This window comes from Podarcis gaigeae, assembly GCF_964106915.1.
Source record: "Podarcis gaigeae genome assembly, chromosome: 13".
Classification (NCBI taxonomy): Eukaryota; Metazoa; Chordata; class Lepidosauria; order Squamata; family Lacertidae; genus Podarcis; species Podarcis gaigeae.
The window spans coordinates 11,355,286-11,370,026 of NC_139689.1; the positions used below are offsets into that span (position 1 = coordinate 11,355,286).

The window sequence follows — 14,741 nt, forward strand, 5'->3', positions numbered from 1 at the left end:
TGCTCTGGCGGCGCAGCAGCAGCGGGAGGCCTCATTAGCTAAAATGGTGCTTCAGGTTAAGAACAGTTTCAGGTTAAGAACGGACCTGCAGAACGAATTAAGTACTTAACCCGAGGTACCACTGCAATAGAATTTTAAGCGTTGGAAAGGGACCCCGAGGGTCATCTAGTCCAACCCCCATGACAGATGACCATCCAACCTCTGCTTCAAAGCCTCCAGCAAAGGAGAGTCCTCTATCTCCCACGGGAGTCTTTTCCAGTAAATGTTAGCAGCTCCCCTCCAGCTTCTTAAGATTTCAGCAGGTGTAGTGTCTGTCCCTCCCTACCCCCCCCACAAACTTTCAAGCTTCCCTTCACACCCTTGAGGGCTAAAATCTTGCTTACTCCAAGGCAAAATCAATCTTGAAATTATTTGGGTGGTGCATCGTCCGTCCGGTTCAAAATGCTGCACTTCCTTGGTCCAACAGGCACATTACTGCTTTCAGTGCAATCGTACACATGTAGTCTCAAGAGGTGATGATATTTAGTCCCTATTGGATTTGTTTAGGGTTTGCAGCCTTAGATCCCTAATATCCCAGCTATTAATAGACCAACCGGCTCCTGAAAGCCCCCAAAAAAGAACGACCGCTGAGTCTGCCCTGTCTTCCTCTTCAGGCAAAACTGCATCCTGGCCGACGAAATGGGCCTGGGCAAAACCATCCAGTCAATTGCCTTCCTGCAGGAGGTTTACAATGTGGGCATCCGGGGGCCCTTCCTGGTCATCGCCCCTCTCTCCACCATCACCAACTGGGAGAGGGAGTTCAACACCTGGACCGAGATGAACACCATCGTCTACCACGGCAGCCTCGCCTCCCGCCAGATGATCCAGCAGTACGAGATGTACTGCAAAGATTCCCGGGTATGGTATTCCCCCCAAAAAGCGGCTTACAAGAATCCAAGCACATCCCATCATATGGACCAAATTGGTCTAATCCAGAGCAGAGCTGCTCTTGTGTTCTTAATTAAACAAAACGATTTCGTGCTTGGGTAGGATGGCTCTGAGCTTATGAGCCAGAGGAATGGAACACAGGCATCCAGATGAGAAACTGGCTTGACTCTGATTCTCCTGGGTCTTCCTGTTTGATTTCCCAATTTGTCAATGAGCAGGTAGTCCCCTATTTGTCCATATCAAGAAGTCTACAAAATAGCTTTTCGATGGGAAAAGCTCTGTCTTTAACGCACCATCTTTGCTTGGGAAGGGGGCTCTGTAGTAGTGCAAAAACGGAGGAAAAAAGGATTCTTGGATATGGCCCTTGCCCTTGCCTTCCTGAGCACATCCTCTGGGGATTTGAACATTACTACTGATGGGTTATGACACTTCAGCAGTCAGGTTTGTCATGACTTGGGGGGGGGGGTACAACAAAAGTGAGCATTGGGTGATGGTTGAGATGAAGAATTTTGTTCCAGTGCCATGTCTGCTTACACTGTCATCCCCGCCCAAAGGTATCTGGGAGTTATAGTTCTGTAAAGTGCAAGTTTGGGGATTAAGCCCATCATTCTGAACTGACTGCAAAGCTACAGTTCCCAGCATTCCTACTTTTTTGTAGAGGGGGTGGATTTGATTGCATCTTCACAATCTCACCTGCCCCTTTATGGTTTCTGTTCATTTGCCTTTGGATTAATAACAACAAGAAGAAGGACTAGCAACTTAATAAATAGAAATGCATATGTTGGAGGAGAAAGCAAAAACCTTGAGTAACTTAATGCTCATATACTATCTGAATGCCTTCTTTTCTGTCCCCCAACAGGGCCGCCTGATTCCAGGCGCATACAAGTTTGATGCCCTGATCACCACCTTTGAGATGATCCTGTCGGACTGCCCCGAGCTGAGGGAGATAGAGTGGCGTTGTGTCATCATTGACGAAGCCCATCGCCTTAAGAACCGCAACTGCAAACTGCTGGACAGTCTTAAGCACATGGACCTGGTAAGGAACCCTATTTTTTGCTTTCCCGCCTTCCCCAGTGTCAGGAGTCAAACCTTGTTTCTAGCTTACAAGGGCGAGACAAAGTACACAACTTTGGGAAAATGAGTTTCTAGCCCTTAAGATTGTCAAGCAGGAGTGGGAAGCCTTTTGGGGCTCTGCAGGCCACCCACCTGTCAGTCATCTGTCATCTCAGTGATGTCAAGTGCAAGATGCTTTGAAAAGCAATGGGGGTTCCTCCATCCCTTCATTTTAGCAAGGGATGGGATGCAGGCCCCTTTCTGAAGCAGAGAGGGGGTTGCAACAGAATCTCCTGCTAAAACAATGGAGAGGTTTTTTGGGAAAGGGATTCATGAGTCAGATTAGATGCCCCAGTAGAAGTGCATAGGCCAAACCACATGATGTCTCCAGTGTTGAAGGGTTCAGCATAGCCCCATAGAGCTTTGCCTTTTCTCTCCTCCCCACATCTAACAGAAAGAATGATATCAAAGTTTTTTGGACATATATGTGCAGTTGTTTGATTTGCCACCTGTATATGGGGGTTGGTAAGCAAGGCTCAACTTCCCTATCCTCAAACCTGGGATAGACCTGCAAGCAAGTCTGTTGGCATAAGTGCCAGTCTCTCTGTTCTCCTGTTACCTAAAACCTTGGGGCTTATTGGAGGGCCTGACTTATTTTGCAGTTGCTCACATACATGCACGCGCGCGCGCACACACACACACACTCTCTCTCTCTCTCTCTCTCTCTCTCTCTCTCTTCATCTATGGGGCAGGCCTGAGCTTGTGTATTGACACCTCCTTTTTCCTTCCCCCTTCTTCTAGGAGCACAAAGTGTTACTGACCGGCACCCCCCTCCAGAACACAGTGGAGGAACTCTTCAGCCTCCTGCATTTCCTCGAGCCCTCCCAGTTCCCCTCAGAATCAGAGTTCCTCAAGGACTTTGGTGACCTCAAAACTGAGGAGCAGGTAAGCAGCGGCCCTCGGCCCTCGTCCTTCCTCCACTGGCTTCTCCCTCAGCTTCACTTCCCATGAAGGGAATTTCAGATACTGCACAGTGTAGCTCTGGATGCACAGAGGACCTTTTCAAGGGGTGGGTGGGCTTCACCACAGTCCTTCTTTCAAGGCAGTGGGCATAACTCCCTCTTGTAATTGGGTATTATCCGCTCCCGGGACCCAGCCATTCCCTTCCTACTAGATTTTAAAAGCCATGGTGGGCAGGAATCAGGTAGTTGCCCTCACCACATGATCATCAGCCTGCAACATTGAAACTGATCGCAATGTGGCGACTTCCACCAATTTTTCTTCCAGGGCAATCAGATTCCCCATTACTCTCCCAATTTAATATACTCTATCCATCCATTTTTCTCTTTCTTTCTGTAGAGGGCGGGTCTCCTTTCTCTTTAATGCCTTGTATCCCGCTGTCCCTCACCCAGCAGACATAGAACCCAGGAGTCCTGGTTTCAGCATTCTGACCATCTCACCTACTACACCACTTCTTGCTCTCAAACCATTCCAATAAACACTACTTGGTTAATTCTCTGTGTGTGTGTCTGTCTCTCTCCACCTCATACACACACACACACACACACACACACACACACACACATACACGACTGCTGCTTCTGCTCTCTCCACTTATCAACCCACCAACTCTTTTGCCAACCTCCCTTCCCTCCTCTCCTTACATCTCACCCACCTCCTCAAAGCTTGCCCCAGCCCTTTTCAAGGAGGATGGGAGGCAGCTTGGCAGACCATTTTCTGCAGCAGCACCCCTGCTTTAAACACCACTCCTGCTTTGTTTAATACAGAGGGGGAGGCGCTTCCCACTTTAAACAGCTCTCCTTTAAACAGCTCACCTGGGCTGCTTGCTACCTGAACTGCTTGCTTGCTAGCATGACTGCTGGTCCGTCGTCACGTTGGGGTTGCCATGGCTGCCATGAACTGTAGCATGACAACGGCATGGCAGTCTTATTATATAGTAAGATATACACGCACAACCCAAGGAGATGAGAAGAACCACATGGGAAGCTTTTCTCAGGCACTGACCTTGAGTTCCTCCTCCATCTTGGCCCTTCCTCACAGATAGGCCCAGCCGTTAAAAAGTCTCTTCTCCGTCCACCCTCCTAGGTGCAGAAACTGCAGGCCATCCTGAAGCCCATGATGCTTCGGCGGCTGAAGGAGGACGTGGAGAAGAACTTGGCCCCCAAGCAGGAAACCATCATTGAGGTGGAGCTCACCAACATCCAGAAGAAGTACTACCGGGCCATCCTGGAGAAGAACTTCAACTTCCTGTCCAAAGGGGCAGGGCACAGCAACATGCCCAACCTCCTCAACACCATGATGGAGCTACGCAAGTGTTGCAACCATCCCTACCTCATCAACGGCAAGTGTTTTTAAAATACATATATATGTGTGTGTGGTTGGTTTTTCAAATTACAGTCGTATCTCGGCTCCTGAACGCCTTGGGAGTCGAACATTCCAGCTCCCGAACGATCAAAAACCAGAAGTGACTGTTCCGGTTTTTGAACCTCCCATGGGGCTTCCGCGGCTTCCGATTGGCTGCAGGAGCTTCCTGCAGCCAATCAGAAGCCACGCTTTGGAAGTCGAACGTTTCAGAAGTCGAACGGACTTCCGGAACAGATTCTGTTCGACTTCCGAGGTACGACTGTACAGTTTTACAATGACATATCCAACATGCAGCATAAAGACAAGACTCCAAAGAATCTCCTGGGCTTCCCTCCTCCCCTTTGTGGGACCTATTGTTAGTCATTTCCTCCTGCATCTTTTATAATAATCCAAATCTTTTACATCTCCGTTATATCCAAAATTCACCATTAAACTACAGGTGTTACTCCAATCCTACTAACAATTTTAACTGTTTACAATGGTTTTTAAGATAAATTATAAATTTCCCCCATTCTTTATTAGAATTTGGGTCTTCCTGATTTCTGTTTCTTCCGGTCGTTTTTGCTGTTTTGGCATAATCCATCAACTTAATCTGCCATTATTCTCTGGTCTGGACTTTATCTTCTTTCCATCTCTGGTCCAATAACATCCAAGCACCTGTGGTCGCATACAGAAATGATTTATTCATCAACAGCAAGTTAGCCGGGTGGGCAGGAGGGGGGAGTGGAGATCATTTCAGAGACAGAATTTCTGATACGTTGGATCAGTAGAAATAGGGCAGGGCTGGTTTTTAAAAGCAGGTCTCTAGTTCTCATTACATTGGGGGAGTGGTTTGCAGTATAGTTTCAGTGCTTTCAGGCTCTTTGCCTTTGGGCTTCAGGGACCCTGTGAGTCTCTTCTGACATGCCCTCTCTCTCTTGCTCTGCCCCCTCTGCCGAATCAGGTGCCGAGGAGAAGATCCTGACCGAGTTTCGGGATTCCTGCCACCACCACCTGCCCCATGATTTCCCCTTGCAGGCCATGGTGCGCTCCTCTGGGAAACTGGTGCTGATTGATAAGCTGCTCCCCAAGTTGAAGGCCGGCGGACACAAAGTGCTGATCTTCTCCCAAATGGTCCGTTGCCTCGACATCCTGGAGGACTACCTCATCCAGAAGAGGTGAGGGTTTGTGCCAAGAAGAGACCTGGGAAACTAGGGTTCAAATCAGAGTACAATGATACAGTGGTGCCTCGCAAGACAAAATTAATCCGTTCTGTGAGGCTCTTCTTATAGCGTTTTTTTTGTCTTGCGAAGCAAGCCCATTGACAGCTTAGCGGATTAGCGCTATTAGCGGATCAGCGGATCAGCTGATAAGCAGCTTAGGGCTTAGGAAAAGGGGGGGAGGGGAAAAAACCCGCAGGAAATCGCAAGACATTTTCGTCTTGCGAAGCAAGCCCATAGGGAAATTCGTTTTGCGAAGCGCCTCCAAAACGGAAAACCCTTTCGTCTAGCGGGTTTTCTGTCTTGCGAGGCGTTCGTCTTGCAGGACACTACTTTAAAAACACACACTTTAAAAAAGAACACACACACTTAATTTTTTTATTTTTTTTATGTAATTTATAAATAACCCTATATGTATTTGGATAACATTAACACACACACATATCTATATATTGGATAAGCATATATGAAATTGTAGTTCTTTGCATGTGCAGTGATATATTATACTTTCCCCCCTTTTTCTTTTTAGGGACTTTTTCTTTTTACATTATTTTGGTCAGCTGAAATACTTTCTATAAAAAAATGAAAACAAACAAATCCCCACTTGGCCGTGGAGCTCATTGGGTCACCTTGGGCCGGTCACTGACTCATAGTCTTATCTGAAAGGGGAGCGGGGAAAATCATGTACAGTGGAACCTCGGTTGTCCAACCCTTCAGAATCCAAACAATTTGGCGACATCCCGAAAGTGAATGCTCCCGTTTTTGAACGATTTTTGGAAGCTGAATGGCTTCCGAGTTGCGTTTATCATTTTTTTCCCCATTGACTTTGCAGCCAGCTCATTGATCCTCAGTTTTCAAACTTTTTGGAAGACGAACAGTCTTCTAAAATGGATGAAGTTTCCACTGTATTTGCACATTCTTGCAAAAAGTCTCCGGCCCTCTGGGGATGGAAAATTCAAGACAGACGCACCAGCCTGGCTTTGCGGCATGCCATGCCTAGGTCCATTAGCCTCTTGCCTTCCTGCCAGGGAGTTCTTAACTCTTGCGACTCCCTGTGGCACCTGTATGGAGTGCCGCCTCTCGTTCAGGCTCCGTGTTCCCTAATTACCTTGCCCCTCCACGCAGGTATCTCTACGAGCGCATCGACGGGCGAGTGCGGGGGAACTTGCGGCAGGCGGCCATCGATCGCTTCAGCAAGCCTGACTCGGACCGCTTCGTCTTCCTGCTCTGCACGCGGGCGGGAGGCCTGGGCATCAACTTGACGGCTGCCGACACGTGCATCATCTTTGATTCGGATTGGAACCCCCAGAATGACCTGCAGGTACAGCAAGCGGGGACACCTTCACGGTGGGGAGAGCCAGTCTTCTGCCCCGGGGGGGGGGCAGCCTTGGGGGCTGGGTGTTGTCCACAGACAAAGCTCTGAAGTCTGCTGAGTGAAAGCATGTATTACCCACCCCCTTTGCCTACCAGGTAACTTCAGGCCCACCTTTTTTCTCTCATGGCCTAACCTACCTTGTAAGTTTGTTGTGAGAATCAGATGGGATCGCCTTATGCATGCCATCCTGGGCAAGACAGGACAGGCTACTACTGTGATGAATTGTAGAGTTGGAAGGGAACACATGAGTCATCTAGTCTAGTCCAACCCCCTGCAATATACGAATCTGTTGCACCAACGTGGGGCTCAAACCCATGACTTTGAGATTAAGAGTTTCATACTCTACCTACTGAGCAATACACAGATACTGAGCAGCACACACACACATACACACACCCTTTCCTCCTCGTATCCAAGCATTGGAACGCAGGTGGTGCTGTGGTCTAAACCACTGAGCCCCTTGGGCTTGCCACTCAGAAGGTTGGCAGTTCAAATCCCCACAATGGAGTGAGCTCTCGTTGTTCAGTCCCTGCTCCTGCCAACCTAGCAGTTCGAAAGCACGCCAGTGCAAGCAGATAAATAGGTACCGCTGTGGCGGGAAGGTAAACAGCGTTTCCTTGTGCTCTGGTTTCCATCAAGGTGTTTCATTGCACCAGAAGCAGTTTAGTCATGCTGGCTACATACATGACCCGGAAATCTGTCTGTGGACAAACGCCGGCTCTTGTCGGCCCAAAAGCAAGATGAGCGCCGCAACCCCATAGTCGCCTTTGACTGGTCTTAACCGTCCAAGGGTCCTTTACCTTCACCTGTATCCAAGCTACCTCTTTGTGTTGTAATTTGGCACCCATCCGCTCTTCCCAAGAACCCTTTCTATCTGCCTCCCATCTAGACATGGTTAGTTTTTGAAATGAGAGGACATTGGGCATTCTAGGACCTTTCTGTTACTGGATGGTTGGGGAGTCAGTCCCTTGCGGTCCCTCCCCTACTCTTCCCTTTGGTGTGTGATGCCTCAGGTGTGTGTTTTGAAGAAATGCTATTCCTTACAACTGTAATTTAACTGTTTCTAATTTTGAATTGTTGTAACCCGTCCTGGGACCTGCTGGTGAAGGCTCAGGAATGAACTGAATAATAGCACACACATAGAGGCAGCCTTCCAGCTCCTAAGATGCAGGTGTTGTACCCACAGCCCTGCCTTTTCCCCACCTCTCTGTTTGGTGTATCAGAAAATAGTTAGATTTTCCATGAGTGCTTAGCAAGATACTTTAAAAAATGCCCAAACTGAAACACAGTTACTGGTTGTGACTTTTATTTCCATATACACAGTTGATATATAAAATACAAAGCAGTTGAGGATTGGTTAAGCTAGCGATCTTGAAAATCATTGCCCTCCGGCGAACATTTTGCATTTATCAATTTCCTTTTTACAAAAACCTTGGTAGTACTAGCATAAAACGGAATGTTATTCCAGGGCAGGTTGCAAAGGCAGTAGCATCGTAGTAATTTGTTTTATAATGTATTGTCTGGTTACGTTATGATGTGCAATTTTACTTTTTATTAAAAGAGGTCAGAAATGGAATTATGAAAATAACGCTATATATGTATGTACGCCTACTTTTTCCATAAATGTAAAATCAGTCTTTATAATTGCAATGAATATTGCTTACCGCCTCCCAAGGGCCTAAACTGCAACTCTCCTTGCTCCTGTTTCTGGCCACTAAGAGGAGCGTTCTTTTGAAGAAAACCAAAATTTTCTCTGTCCCAAGAGGGGTCTGTGCAGTTTGTGTATCTCTCACATTTCTCATTTGCCTGCTCCTGCTCTTGTCTCCTCTTCCTTCCAGGCCCAGGCACGCTGCCACCGTATCGGGCAGAGCAAGGCGGTGAAGGTCTACCGCCTCATCACCCGCAACTCCTACGAGCGAGAGATGTTTGACAAAGCCAGCCTCAAGCTGGGGCTGGACAAGGCCGTCCTGCAGTCCATGAGCGGGAGAGAGGGCAGCATCGCCGGGGTAAATAATGTCGGTGACGGTGGTTGGAGAGGCAGTCTTGGGTGAACTTGCAAATGTGGGGATTTGCAGATATAGGCTGAAGTTTCCCAATTGGGAGCCTTCCCCCTGCCTGCCCACCTTCCTCCCCTCCCACCCTGAAGAAGCATCTATTCTAGCTAGTTGCATCACACTGCTTTTTTCCAATATAGTTTTTATTGAATTTCCCGTTTTTTACAAACTGACTTCAACTGTTTAGTTGCATTGTTTCATGTACTGACCTCCCACCCCCACAGTGTTTTTATTCAAACTCTTTTTTTCTGCGTTATATATTAGAGTCTCTTCTATTACCAAAATCCTCCCCACTCATTTTTATCCTGCTGCTGCTATCTCAAATTCTGCCTGCGATTTCATTTGTTCCAGGTGCTTTTCGAAATAGTCCAAAAAAGGCCTCCGTTCATTGTATAAAAAGTTTGTCATTTTGATCTCTTAATATTGCTGTCAGCTTTTCCATTTCTGCTTAGTCCATAACTTTTAAAAGCCATTCCTCCTTCGTTGGAAACTTAATTTCCATTTCTGTGCATCATTCCACTCTGCATTTTAGACTGGGTGATGGTAGTGAAGAGCAGAGTATCAAAATTGTCCATATTCTGCTCTGATGGCTTTGCATAATATAATTTTGTGTATTTCTTCACTCAGTCATAAACATTTATGTACACCATCCTCTGATTTAAAAAAGAAAAACCCATTGCACATTTGCAAGTACAGCAATAGAAGAAAATATCAAAAGCAGTACAGTTTAGAGCATTTGCATCTCATACTTCTGCCAGAAAGGCTTTCGGAACACTTTGCGTACAATAAAGCAAAACCTTCGCTACCCATAGGCTTATAGTCTAAAAGGCACGACACACAGGGAAAAGGGGAGAGGAGGGCAAGGCAGGGCTCAACCTCAGACTCCAATTCTTGAAGTTACATGGTGGTTCTTAGTCTTAACCAGCCGGAACAGAAATTTTTCAGGGGAAGGTGGCTGCTCCTGATTTGAGTCGAGCTTTTCAGCAGAGCCTGATAGAATGATTCCTGCTTCCGTTCCAAAGCAGGTCAGAGAATATGGTCTTCTAATCTCTCCCCCCCCCCCCCTGTCGTTGCCTTCTGTTCCCCTCTCAGATCCAGCAGTTTTCAAAGAAGGAGATCGAAGACCTGCTGCGGAAGGGAGCCTATGCTGCCATCATGGAAGAGGACGACGAGGGCTCCAAGTTCTGCGAAGAGGACATTGACCAGATTCTGCTGCGGCGGACAACCACTATCACCATTGAGAGCGAAGGGAAGGGCTCCACCTTCGCCAAGGTAATTGCTCTTTAGCTACCTCCTCCTCCTTTTTCGTTTAGGGGAATTGGAGATTGATGGAGGGGAGGCTTTGCTGAAGAAGTGAAAAGGAAAGCGTGTGCAGAGGGCCAGAACAAACTGCACCAGTTGCTGGAAACCACTGGAGGGGAAAGGGCACATCATCATCATCATCATCATCATCATTTGCTTGTTTGTACTCAGATCCTTCCTGCTTGTGGGTTTTCTTCGGGTATCTGGCTGGCCACTTTTGAGAACAGGGTGCTGAACTTAATAATCTGATCCAGGAGGCTCTTAATTTTTTACATTGTGTGTTCCTGGCTGACTCACTCCCACCCAAGCCATGAAGCATAGAAACCCGTTTGCTTTGTTTTAAAACCAAACCAAACCTGCCGGGTTCCATAGTAGAGATGTTATGCTCACTAAGGGTGCATGTCATGTCACAGTAGGATAGCCAACCCCCTACCCTCATAAATCCTTTAAAAAAATTATTCTCATCTCAACTGGAATATAATTGTTGACTTAACAAATGTGTAAGTTTCTGTATGGAAGAATTAAAAAAATATTATTCTTGTTTTTAAATATATATATGTTCTCCTCTCCCAGGCGAGCTTTGTGGCCTCAGAAAATAGGACGGACATCGCCTTGGACGACCCCAACTTCTGGCAGAAGTGGGCCAAGAAGGCAGACTTAGACCTGGATATGCTCAACAGCAAGGTGTGTTGAGAAATGGGCTTGGGAGGGGAAGGAGCCTGCCCCCATTGTTAATTCAGGTTTTGATTGGCTGCATTAGTAACATGAGGACTTCACAACACACTTCACATTCTGAGGCATGGTGTACTTCTTTTTTTTTTTTTTTTTTAAGTGGGTTGTATTTCGTCCCCCAACCCTCAGCCTGTCTTAAATTATCATTATTATTATTATTATTATTTATTAATATAACACCCAAACCTGAAAGTCTCAGGGCGGTTCACAGAATAAAATCAAAATATAAAACCATAAAATGCATAATCAAAATAAAAACAACCAAATAACCCACCACCCCCAAAAACCCACATTTTAAAGGGCGTAGGATCCTCACAACATTTAAAGGAAGACAATTTACAAACCTGGACCAGAGCCACTCATTGGAAAGACCATGGTCTCACAAAGGTCTTCAGCAAAATTTATCGGCAACCAAATTGGGCCAGGTGCCTTTTTGATAAAAAGGCCAAAATAGCCTTGAAATAAGAGTGGGTGAAATTAGCATTAGTTGTTGAGCAGATGTAATGAAATAAATGCTCCCTGCCTCCTCCACAATATGGTCCAGCCTTCACATATCTTGATGAAGGCAGGGGATGGTTTTACATTTGGGCATTGCCTTGTGGGAGGGGTTGGTGCTTTGGTAGACCAACCTAAGGCCGCCTCCTCTCTCCCCTCCGCAGAACAACCTGGTGATTGACACCCCCCGCGTGCGCAAGCAGACGCGCCACTTCAGCACCCTGAAGGACGACGACCTGGTGGAGTTCTCCGACTTGGAGAGCGACGACGACGACCGGCCGCGCTCACGGCGCCACGACCGCCACCACCACCCGCTCCACCACTCCTACGGGCGCACAGACTGCTTCCAGGTGGAGAAACAACTGCTAGTCTATGGGTATGTGGCACAGGGAAGATTTTGTTGGTTGTGGGTGAAAACTCGGCAGCATACGGGCAATGTTGTTTCTGGGGCTTGCGGAGCAGGTGGACTCTTTTTATAAATCCGCTATAGAAGCAGCGATCGGCTTACAACACAGGGCAGTTCTCTGCATGCTTACTCAGGAGTAAGTGCCACTGTGTTCTACAGGACTTAATCTCGGGTCAGCATGCATAGGCTTGCTGTTCCTGGTGAGCAAGGGAACTCTTCCTTTCTCTCTCCCCACCCTCACCCCCAGTTTTTCAGATTTTATTTATACTTTTCAAGTTTGTACATTTCACTAGTTTTGTACATTTCACTAATTTTACAATCATTTCAACATTTCAAAACGTGACTGCCTTTTCCCTCTTCCTGCGGTTCCTTAAATTCATTTTTAATATCCTCTGCATATCCAAATTAACTTAATTTGCTCGTTTATTCATCTATTTTAAATATATACTCTTATAAAACTGCAGGTTATTACAATAATCCTGCCAGTGATCTTATCTGTTTACAATTTATCTGTAAATCTTTAATAAACCATTTCCATTCTTTTATAAAAAGTTTATTATCTTGATTTCTTTTTCTTCATGTAAGTTTCTCTATTTCTGCGTATTCCATAAGTTTTTGTATCCTTTGCTGGGACTTCTGCTTTTTTCCATTTTCGGGCAAGTAGCATTCTTGCCTCTGTAGTAGCATACATGAATAAGTTTCTATACATTTTAGGGAGTTCTATCCCTATAATTCACTTTACAAAGGTTATTTTAAACACCCTTTCCATTTCATTATATATCATTTCCCAGTAAGCTTTAACCTTACTACAAGACCACCACATATGATAAAAAGAGCCTTCTTTCTCTTTACATTTCCAACACTTATGTGATTTAGATTTATACATTTTTGCCAATTTACTTGGTGTTAGATATCATCAAGATAACATTTTCGTATAATTTTCTCTTAGACTGTAACAAGCTGTAAATTTTATATCTATATTCCACAATCATTCCCATGCTTCCCATGTGCATATTATGACCAGTATCTATTGCCCAATGTATCATTGAGGATTTTACTTTCTCATCCTTAGTCTTGACAGAAGACAAAGCAAGGGAACAGCTCTGACTTTGCCAATTTTTCCTGACAGCTGGGGCCGCTGGCGGGAAATCCTGTCACATGGACGGTTCAAGAGACGCATGTCTGAGCGGGACGTAGAGACCATCTGCCGGGCTATCCTTGTCTACTGCCTGATGCACTACCGGGGCGACGAAAACATCAAGGGGTTCATCTGGGATCTCATCAGCCCGGTTGAGAACGGCAAAGCCAAGGAACTTCAGAACCACTCCGGTAAGCCTCCCTTAATTTCTCTCTCTGTTGTCGTAAAGGGCTTGGCCAAGCTGGGCCTGCCATTTTACATTGCCACTGTCTTGGAATATCGCAATATGTGGGTTGTTCGGGCAAGGGGGGAAGCAAATTCAAGCATGCTGGCAAATTCAAGATGGCGGGACTCTTGGGGAAGGGGGATATGGATGGCTTTGCGGGAGTCGGGGAGGCTCTTTCTGTCTCTTAAACTGCTGCTTGGGTGGCAGTGTGCATGGGTTCTTTTTTGAAATATGTTTGAGCTCGAGATACGATGGAAAATCTGGGGTGACCCTAATCCCTATTGCACTGGTTCCATGTTATACCTAGAGAGCCATGCCCCTGCTCTGAGCTCACTTCCTGTTCCTCGGGCAGGCCTGTCCATCCCAGTCCCACGAGGCCGCAAAGGGAAGAAGGTCAAGTCCCAGACCACTTTCGACGTCCAGAAAGCCGAGTGGATCCGCAAGTACAACCCTGACACCCTCTTCCAGGATGAGGGCTATAAGAAGCACCTCAAGCACCAATGCAACAAGTAAGGATGGGATGGGATGGGATGGGATGCGAAGGGATCCTGTTTTGACACACCAGGACAGCTAGAGAGAGCAGGTCCCTTTCCCCACTTTAACTCTCAAACCCATTCCAACTGTTCGTTCGGAAGAGAGAGAAGCCCCATCACAGCGCCACTGTAGTAGAGAAATAGTTGCAGGGACTTTGCTCCCATCCCCAAAGCTATAGCTTTGCGAACTGCTTGGTTTCTCAAGACGTGGCCGGCTGCAGTCCATCCAAAAAACCACAATTGCATACAGTTGTACCTTGGAAATCGAATGGAATCCATTCCAGAAATCCGTTCGACTTCCAAAACGTTTGAAAACCAAATCGCGGCTTCTGATTGGCTGCAGGAAGCTCCTGCAGCCAATCTGAAGCCACAGAAGCCCCATCAGACATTCGGCTTCCAAAAGAACGTTCGCAAACCAGAACACTCACTTCTGGGTTTGCGGCGTTCGGCAGCCAAAACGTCCGGGTTCCAGGGCGTTCGGGATCCAAGGTACAACTGTAGATGTAAGTTGGAGTGGTAACATGACATGATTTCTCAAGGGATGCTCCCCTCTAGGGAAAATGCACCTGGTGCCTTCGCAATCAGCTTTTAGGTGGCAGCCTAAGACATTCCTGTTTCCCCAGACATTTGGTGGTTAATTTCCAACCTGTTTGCAGGGTCCATCTTTTAATCAGGTGTGTGTAGGATTTGCCCTTTTTATAGCATTGGTTTGATGAGAGCTTTTAGTAAATAGTACCGCTATATTGTATTTCTTCCTTGCTTTCGTTTTTGAATGTGAGTTTGGTATACTTTTATGGCTCTGCTAGGCACTTTCAGACTTTTTTTCCTGAAGAAGACGATGCATAAATCTAATGAGTATTAGTGGTAGTGCTGTCCCCATTGCCCTTTCTCTTCTGATTTTTTTTTCCTGCCGGCA

At 46.5% G+C, this 14,741-nt stretch overlaps 1 protein-coding gene across 4 annotated transcripts in view; it reads left to right on the forward strand.

Annotated features, from left to right (window-relative positions):
* The window catches only part of CHD8 (chromodomain helicase DNA binding protein 8), a 65,096-nt gene that overhangs the window by 31,935 nt on the left and 18,420 nt on the right, over positions 1–14,741 (forward strand). For 3 of the 4 annotated variants that reach the window (XM_083706482.1, XM_083706483.1, XM_083706484.1), the window contains 12 exons: positions 654–897; positions 1,787–1,963; positions 2,782–2,925; positions 4,087–4,342; positions 5,309–5,522; positions 6,690–6,885; positions 8,778–8,945; positions 10,086–10,265; positions 10,869–10,979; positions 11,687–11,898; positions 13,058–13,257; positions 13,600–13,801. In XM_083706482.1, coding sequence (XP_083562608.1) covers positions 654–897; positions 1,787–1,963; positions 2,782–2,925; positions 4,087–4,342; positions 5,309–5,522; positions 6,690–6,885; positions 8,778–8,945; positions 10,086–10,265; positions 10,869–10,979; positions 11,687–11,898; positions 13,058–13,257; positions 13,600–13,801 — 2,304 coding nt within the window. The remainder of the gene's footprint in view (positions 1–653; positions 898–1,786; positions 1,964–2,781; positions 2,926–4,086; positions 4,343–5,308; positions 5,523–6,689; positions 6,886–8,777; positions 8,946–10,085; positions 10,266–10,868; positions 10,980–11,686; positions 11,899–13,057; positions 13,258–13,599; positions 13,802–14,741) is intronic. The other variant, XM_083706485.1, reaches the window with a different exon arrangement.